General features: G+C 47.8%; 1 protein-coding gene across 1 annotated transcript; it reads left to right on the forward strand.

Annotated features, from left to right (window-relative positions):
- The first annotated feature begins 608 nt into the window (after positions 1–608).
- On the forward strand, positions 609–4,049 carry LHFPL7 (LHFPL tetraspan subfamily member 7). The gene is given in 3 exon segments (XM_060122073.1): positions 609–809; positions 1,602–1,740; positions 3,787–4,049. Coding segments are annotated over 3 exon segments (603 nt in total).
- The last annotated feature ends 5,505 nt before the right edge of the window (positions 4,050–9,554 follow it).

Here is a 9,554-nt window from a genome sequence, read left to right on the forward strand (position 1 = left end):
AAGTAACTCTTGGCATTTAAGGCTGGGTTCAGGTGCCACCTGACTATCCCTCAAGGGTCATATGTGGCACCGCATGAAACAGCGATATATAAAACAATGCCATTTACATACATGAAAAATACACATATACTGAACAATATTGATTTTGCAAAAATACCTCCATACAAAAGGATACACATTAAATGGTTAGGGATTGAGAGGAGATAGCTGATGGGCAGGGTAGAAGCAGAGTTTTGGAAAGTGCAAGCCTTGATGGGCAGAGCGAATGAATGAAGGAATAAATGAATGAAACACGAGAGGGGGCTCACATGGACCAGTGATGATCATTTCCTGAGGACTGGTTGTGCTCCAAGGTCTGTTTAAGCACTAACATTCATTCTAAAATTTGGAGTTTCGACTTCCAGAACTTGTTAGGGAAAAGACCCACCCTCACCCCAGTTATTAACACCTCCAAGTGCATCCCAGGCCGAAGGGAGGCTAATGACCTGTGACCTGAAGACAGGACTAGATCCCTGGCTGGCCGGGGACAGGGGGACACCTTTGCCAGCCCCTGTTTCTCTCCTTCCACTAATCTTGTCCCTTGACCTCTAGGTCACTGACATTCCCTGATGGTGGGCAGCATGTGGGCAACTCTGGGGCTTTCCCTAACCTGCATCTCAGCCCTCAGCCTCATCTCTCCTGTCTGGTTCCAGACCACCACTTTCTCCTTTGGTGTCCTCACCTACTGCTCCTGGCCTCAGGGTAACAGCTGGAACCAGAGCTGTGGGACCTTCAGGCCCCCGGATGATATTCCTGACTTTGCCTGGAAGGTGAGGCGTGGTCTCATCCATTCACTGGGACCTGGCGGTGGGGCACTCTTAAACCCATCAGAGTAAAAAAAAAAAAAAAAAGCCAATTTCTGCTCACCTTCCTTCTAACCTCTGACTCGATAGGTGCGGGGTGGGGTCTGGCTATCCGCATTTTAGCAAACACCCAGGATGATCCTGAAAGCAGCTGCCAGCATGCAGTGCCTTTGTACAAATTAGGAAAAGGGCGCCCCTTCTTCAGGACTCTATACTGCCATCTGCTGGAAAAGTACTGTAGTCAATATGCATTTCTGTGATGACTCCCAAACGCATCTGCTGGAGTTGTGCAGTGCACAACCTGTACACACCTACCTGGTCATCCTCTATCTAAGCGCTGCTAGGTTTGAAAACCACAGCTAAGGTGTTGAAAGTCACTGCAAATTGCCAGATTCAACAATGGGCACAATGGGTTGGGACTCCCAGTTCAGCACCTCTAAGGAAGATTACACAGCCTTCAAAACCGATTACAAAGGTGCCTCTCTTGGTGACTCTGCTGTATAGCAGGTACTCAATAAAGGGAGGGTATGGTGGTTGTAGATCTAGATCTTAATTCTGACTCTATCTCTTAAGTAGCTGTGTGCTCTGAGGGAAATGACTCCAATTCCTTATACCTCTGTTTGTTTATATGTAAAACAGGGATAATAATAGCACAGACCTTGTGGGATTTTGAGGACTCAGTAGCTGATCAGTTAAGCAGAGAGAGCAGAGACTGCCCCTACCCCAGACAACACCCTCCCTCCTTTCTCTTCCTGGCAGGTCTCAGCTGTGATGCTCCTTGGAGGCTGACTCCTATTGGCCTTCAGTGCAATTCTCTTCCTGTCCTGGGCCTTAGCCCCCAAAGGGCTGTGCCCAGGGAGGGGCAGTGGCCCAATGCCAGGGGTGCAGGCAACAGCAGGTAAATCTTCTATCACATATGTGTTCCAGACATGTTTGTGGAATGAATGAATGAATGAATGGATGGATGGATGGATGGATGGATGAGCCTGTAAGCAGAGTCTTGCCTCCTAGTTGAATCTCAGAGATAAACCCTAGGATTGTAGACTATTCCAGGTCTTTTAACAAGCCAGAAGTTGGAGGTAGGGAATGGTATCCTTAACATCACCCTCTCTTGCCCTTATCCAAACCCAGTCTTAATAGTCTGTCCTCCTTTGTTTCTCTCCCATCCATCCACTTTGCATAATTTTTACCAGGACCATCATATACAGTTGGGCAGGTTGTGCACTGCATAAGGGCATCCAGCTGAGGGCTGAGAGCTGCTGAAATCTAGCCATGCTCCAATTCCTAAGCTGTGAAAACTGCAGGGCTGCGTCTGCCCGGCTGCATCTGCTTTTCTCTAATTCACACATCGGCTTGGGATGATCTAGCTCAGGTCTTGACTGAACCTTCATCCAATTAATTCTCCACCATCTCTCACCTGGTTTAGAGGTGACCACCTCACACGTCTCCCTGCTGCCACTCTTGCCCCCTAGAGTCTGTTTGCCACACTCTGGCCAAGTGGGTCCTGTTGAAGCTGAAATCAGACCATGCCACTCGGACTGGCTTATCCGCTCCAATGACTTCCTGTTACCGATGAGGCTCCACTGATGAAGCTCTCATTCGCTCGCTGACCTCATCTCTTACCTGCTCCGCCAGGCTCAGCATGCTCCAGCCAAACTGGCTTGCTTTCTGTTGCTCATGAAAACCAAGCTTGTTCCCTCTGCCTGGAATTCTCTCTTCTCAGATCTTCACATCTTGCTCCTCCCACTTCATTAAGGGCTTTGCTCAAATATCACTGCCTCAGTGGGGTCTTCCATGACCTCAAGGTAAGGGAGCTTCCCTCTCCTTAGAGTCCCCTTCCTCTTACCTTGCTTTCCATTTTTCATAGCACTTACCTGCCCGCTTGATAATATCTTATCTGCCTGCTTGATTATTGTGCATCTCTCTCCACTAGAACATCAGCTCCATGAGGGCAAGGACATGTCTGCCTTGATATCACCAGCATCTAACACGGTACTTTGCACATAATAGTTGCTCATTAAATATTTGTTGAATCAATGGATGGAGATACAGTCCTTGTCCTCCAGTGTCTACTGGGGGTGGGGTGTATTAGGCAGTTATAACTCAGTGGGTATTTGGCACAAGAGGATGAGCACAGGATGCAAAGAAAAACTCCAAGAGGTACCAGACCCAGTGTGTGGAAGGTGTTAAGGAAGGTTTCCTTGAGGAGGCATCACTGAGATGAATCTGGAAGGATGAGTGGGAGTTAACCAAATGTAGAAGGGTGTTTCAGGTAATGGGAACATCACGGGCCAAGGCACAGAGAAAAGAGCAAGGCATGTGCAGGTAACCTCAAGTGGACGAGAGTGGCTGAAGGGTGGCTGCAGGTCACGTGACTCTCCTGCACGGGGAGTGCCTTCTAGGTGCAGAGGTGTCGGGTTCATTTTCTTAGTATCATTAGTACCTTTGACAGAGTGCCTAACAGTTTTGATGAATGAGTGCATGGATGGATGGATGGGTTGGTGAATGGATGGAGTAGCGTGGGTAAGTAGGTGGACGAGTTGATGGATGCATCAATAAACATATTACTGGAAGGATGGATGAATAGATAGATGGATGGAAGGATGGGGAAAATGGGTAGACTGGAATATGGATAAATGGATGGATGGATGAATTGGTGGAAGGCAGGTGGCTAAGTGGGTGGATGGCTGGCTGGCTGGCTGGATGAGTGAATGGATAGGGAGGTGTAGGAATGGAGAGAATGAGTGGATGGGTGAGTAGATGGACAGATGGGTGGAAGGCTAAGCTGAGTGATAGGTGGATAAAAGGATAGATGAGCCAATAAATAAGTGAGTGGATGGATGGATGGGAGGGGGATAGGAGGGTGGATGAGTGAGTCCTGGGATGGAAAGGCAGCCCAGAGCCCCCTGACCGACACACTGGTTTTCCTTGCTGCTGTTTCTAGCCATCGCCACCATTGTGGGCCTGCTGGTTTTCCCGATCGGCTTGGCCTCCCCCTTTGCCAAGGAAGCCTGCTTAGCCTCCTCTGTGTACCACGGTGGTCAGTGCCAGCTGGGCTGGGGCTATGTGACCGCCATCTTCCACACAGTCCTGGCCGGCCTCCTGCCCATGTTCAGGTGGCTCCACGTGACCGAGGTCCAGCAGAGGACCATCCTCTTCTCCAGTGACACTGAGAGCATCATCCTCGTGCCAGAAATGAGCAAATAAAAATATCTCAGGAGGAGCAAAAAGAGGCCATGCAACAGTTGTATGAAATCACCATGCACCCAGGTTCAAATCCCACCTCTGCTGCTTCCTTGCTGTGTGACCTCAGACAAGACACTTCACTTCTCTGGGCCTCAGTGTATACTTCTGTAAGATGGGAGTGTGTGTGAAATAATGCCTACCTCATAGGGTTGTTATGAGAATTAACTTAAGATGCTGCGTATAAAGCAAGCCCTTAGCATGATGTTAGGCACTAGTATTCAATAAACTTTAGCTATAATTATTATAATCCCTATCTCACAGGACTGTGGTGAGGATAAATCTATTCATGAAAAGTGCCTGGGGCAATTCTGAATCTGTGGTCACCACTCAAATACTACATCTTTTAATAAGTATGTGCATATTCTCTCTCTATGAGAGAATAAAATATAAAAATATCCTTCCCTTTTTATAACTCCTCCTCTTGGAGAATTTGAAAATTTTCCATTTTCCCATCAAACGTCTAGTGAGTGCCCCTTATAGATGAGAGTTGGTCCAGTGCTGGGGTGGGGATTGAGGGGGTGTCAGGCAGTAAGGACCTATCTCACCCCTCCATGGACAATCCCACTGATGTGGAAACTTCACTGTTATTTGGGGAACATGAGGCCCCTCACGATCCAGTCTGAACCTCTCGCTCCAGCTTCTTTCTTGTCATTCACCCAACCCTGCGCCTCTCCCTCCAGCCACACTGAATTCTGAGCTCACAGTAGGTCTCTTCACAGCTCCACCCCTTTGTACACATTGCTCTCTCTGCCAGGGATGGAGTCAGTCTGTTGCCTTTGCTTATCAAGACCCATTGCCCTTCTTTGGGAAGAGCGCCCTAATCTGCCCTTGGGGAATGACCCTCAGCAACTCTCTGACCACCCCAGGCTTTAGGATGGACAAATGAGTCCTTCTGGCCAGTCAAACCCAGTCAGAATGATTGGTTCAGAGATGGGCATGGGACCTGTATAAGCCAACATGGACAAGAGTGGAACCACCAGATAGACAAAGATGGAGCTCTAAAGACTTCACTTAAGTAGCTGGATGCAGCCACGCCTGCTCCGCTACCTGCAAGAGACATAGTCACAGGCAGCTCCAGGCCAGTACCCCTCTAGTTAGACTGCCCAGAAGAAAGAGTGAACTGCTCTCTTCCCAGGGATGGAATCTGATTGGCCAGAACTGAGTCATGTGCCCACCTTGGGGGGAGGGGCTTGTCAGCAATCTCAATAGACCATAACTATAGTTATAACGTAGGAGATACATTTCCCCAGAAGATGGGAGAAGTTGCTGGTCCTAGAATGGGGCAAGGATGCCAGGCAAGCAAAAACATTTGATACCAAACTCTCTCTTTAAGGGAAGCTTTATTATCTGCATTTCACAAAAGTGAAAACTGAAGCTCAGAGAGACAAAGTCACTTGCCCAAAGTCACACAGCTGATCAGTGGCAGAGCTGGGATTTGAATCCAGGTCTGTCAGACTCTGTGATGGAGGCAAAATAACACCTGAATTTGTGATCTCTGCCCCGACCCAGCTCACCAAACTCTTTTGGTTTTAAATGTTCAACTAAGAACATCTGTAAATAACAATATTATATTATTAGAGCGATTCTATTATTTTGAAAACACACAAACCACAGAAAATGCAGCTCGCATTCGTCTTTCAGAAAAAAACAATAAGGACAATAATTACTTTAAAAAGTAATAGAATAATGGAATAAAGTAATAGAAAACCTAGGAAGCCACCACATGGTATCCAAATGGACTCGAAGACCAGTGGTATGTTTCAAGTGTCATCAGCACTTTGATGTGAGTCAGGCTTCTGTGGGAAGATTCCAGGAGGCCCAGGCAGCATCCCAGTGCAAAAAGCAGCAAGTAGATGCCGCCAAGAAGAAGCCCAAACTCAGCTTCAGGTCACCCACCTGCGCTAGGGATGAGCCGCCTCCTCTATGTAATAACCTTACAGTAGCTCCCAAGTTCCTTAATTTTCTCCTTCAGCAATTTCAGCAATGCCAAAGGGAGCAAATCTGCAGGCTATGAAGCAGAAGCATTTACACAGACACTGTCTTTATTTGACAAGAGCCAGAGGAATCTGTCTGTCTTATTTTCTGTTCAGCATAAGAGGTATTCTTTATTTGCAGGAGCCCTTTACCTGCTGAGGCTGGAAATCATTGTGCCCACAAGACTGAATAAAGCAAGCCAGGAAGATACTGCAGGATTCCTGCCCAGCACCCCGATGTAATGGAAAGTCCCTAGGGAACGGCATCGTTCTGTAGGTCATTTGAATTCTACTAGGTTGACTTAGCAATGGATTGGCAAGCTGGCACTTCAAAAAGGATCAAACTGTGCTCCTTCTAGAGTCTATACCTGTCCTGGGCTCAAGCTCTCAATGTGTGCAGCAGCTTAAAAGCCTGCAGCACAGAGACCCGAGAGCCCTTCCCTGACTCAGCAGAACCCGATGCAAACTGCAGAGTCAGAGCGGGTTTTGCTCCTGCCAAGAACTGATGGCCTCACCACACCTAACTCCAGTTGCTCTGTCATAGCCCCAGAGGGCTCAGAGCTCATCCCTTCCCCAGTTCTCCTTCAGGAGCTGTGTCAAAGATTCACCTGAGAACCTGAGCAAGACAGATGATGGGAACTCAGGGAAACTGAGGTCCCAACCAGGAAATCATCCCCAGTGATGCTAGGGGCAGAGGGTCCCAGTGGAAAGAGGGGGGCCAGGACTGAATCCAGACCCAAGGGAGGCATTATTACCCCCAGTTCACAGAAATGAAAACCACGGCTCAGAGAGGCAAGGTCACTTGCCCAAAGCCACACAGCCAGGAAGCGGCAGAGTTGGGATCCTAAGTCATCCCTCCCCAAGCATGTGGATAAAGATATAGGACCTGATTTTAGCTGGTGTGGTGAGAAAGTCACTCCCACTTCAATCCTCCTTGAAGTCCTCCAAGAAGAAAGGCTCGTCTGGTGCTAGCACGTCTTTAACCTCTCAAACCCTTAGCGCATCTCTTCTTAACGGCAAGAGAGCAAGCTTCAGAAAGCCTTTGGTGGGAAATAGTATTTTGGCAAAATAAGATTTATTTTTACAACCATCTTCTGTTTATGCAAATGATTCTGGCTTGCCATAAGTTTGAAGTTTTAAAAAATGAGTTGATTTAAAGAAAACTAGTAAAGGGACTTTCCCTGGCGGTCCAGTGGTTAAGATTCCACGCTTCCACTGCAGGGAGTGCAGGTTCGCTCCCTGATCGGGGAACTAAGACCCCACATGCAACACGGTGTGGCCGAAAAGTAAAAAGAAAAAAGACTAGTAAAGATATAATAGTACAGATGGTATACAGATATGGTCCAAATCATAAAGGTGGACTGCAGGTGACTTGAGTTTGATGCTGTCATAAAACCTGGGGAGAAGACTCATTGATTGATGGATCTAATGTCTCTCAAACTTGAGTATCTGTTGAAAAGGAAAGAAATCTAAACCACTTCCTCCCACTGCCCTTGACTGTACCCTCACCTCCTTTCTCCCATGGGCTGCTGGGACCTCAGGCCTGGGAGAGAAGGAGGGAGGGATAAGAAGGAAGATGAAACAGGATGGCATAAATGGTTGCAGCTGTTCTGAAATGGGATGGTCGGGGCCTCCCAAACTCTTTGCATAAGTGCTTCTCAGTTGCCCCATGGCCTCTCCCACAAGCCAAATGGAAAGCTCGAGGTGAAAAGAAAATGGAATGTGATTTAGAAGAGAGATGACAGAGCAGCCAGAGAGTCTAAACCCAGCAGTGTTGTTCTGAATGAGAACAGCAACATTCAGTCAGAAGACATGGTGACGGACAGTGTCCACATGCCCATGGCTACAAGGAAAGGAGGCAGAAGGCAGAGGAGAGGAATCGGAGGGATGGGGGAAGGAGAAGATAAAGAAATGGAGGAAAAGATGGAGGAGGTGGCGGAGGAAGAAGAAGAAAAAGGGGGGAGGAGGGGTCCACAGTGACAACTGTGTGTGCCATACGCATGGCAGCAAAGACCCCTTCTCCATTCCTGCTTCGAGTCACGAAAACGTGCCTAGTGGCCCAAGACTCGTCTTCTCACATCTATGCAAGGTGCAAATGCATGTGTTTAGGAAAAACTTTACAAAAGCAAAACATTCTCTTAGGATTTTTTTCCCACAAAATACATCATCCTTTACCATAAGTCAATAGTGCATGTAACTGCACATTTGTACACACATAACAGGTATGCTGGTGGTACCCAGGTCTGGTGGTGCCAGGCAGCTGCAAGAATAGTGGGGTCCTCCAGGAGGAGGGCCATGTGTACCAAGCTATGGCTGGAGCCGGGGAAATGAGACCAGTGGCTTCAAAGGATGGTCAGAACATCAGGACCAGTCTTTGCTCTCAGAAGCTTCTCCCAGGAAGAAGCAGACCTTCCCACTAAGAGAGCCCCATGTGGGCCAGCAAAAGACAAGTCCCCACCTTCCCGCTGCTGTGTGGCTTCAGACTTACCTCTGCTGACAATCTTCCAAGAAAGTGGTGACTTGGGCTCAGCCAGGCCACCAATGCCACCTGAAACTCCTTTACTTTGCTGGCCTATTTGGAAACTAACTTTTTCTACAGAAAACCTGAAGTTTTGATGGGTGCTCATTAGATTAAATCAAGCTTTGCTTCTGCAGCGGAAAACCAGAAGTTTCCCTTGGTGCATGGGGGTGGAGATCCATGTGAGGTCTCAACTGCCCAAAGACTGTGGCTCAGAATGGCAGCCGTGAGTGGGAATCATAGATATTGAGGAGATAAGTTGATGGTCTATGGGAACACTGGGGGTGAGAGAGGAGCTAGCTCAGCAGTGGGGATACAGTGAGGCATCAACTTAGAGTACACTCTTGAGTCCAATGGCTGACCATCTTGGGACCCCTCCTGTGCATGGACCTTGGGATACATGGTAGACTGTTTGCAAAAATACTCAATTATTTCCGTGCCTGTAGTTACAGCCCTTTTCATTGTCACTTTTCAAAACCTCCCATCAACTGGCGGAATCTATTTCTCCATCCTTTCAATCTGAGCTCAGCCATATGACTTCTTTGACCAAAAGAATATAGTAGAAATAACTTTATGCCAATTCCAATCCTAGGTCTCAAGAGGCATTGCACACTTCTGTTTGCTCTCTTAGAAACTGCCATCATGGCCATGTAAACAAGCCTGAGCTAGCCTAATGGAGGATGAGAGATACACGGCCCAGTTTCTCCCACTATCCTAGCCAACAGCTGGCCAATTGTCAAAAGCAGAGTTGCCTGGCTGGCCATCAGCTGATCAGAGACACACAAAGAAGTCGAGCTGAGACCAGAAGAACCGCCCAGCTGAACCCAGCTCACATTGTTGACCTACAGAATCATCACAAGCTAAATAAATGGCTGTTTGAAGCCACTAAGATTTGGGGTGGTTTGTTACACAGCATTACTTGTGGTAACAGCTAGCTGATACAAAGGATGAGATGAGATTCACCAGCCTTGAACT

Source organism: Lagenorhynchus albirostris, chromosome 14 (genome assembly GCF_949774975.1).
Source record: "Lagenorhynchus albirostris chromosome 14, mLagAlb1.1, whole genome shotgun sequence".
Taxonomy (NCBI): domain Eukaryota; kingdom Metazoa; phylum Chordata; class Mammalia; order Artiodactyla; family Delphinidae; genus Lagenorhynchus; species Lagenorhynchus albirostris.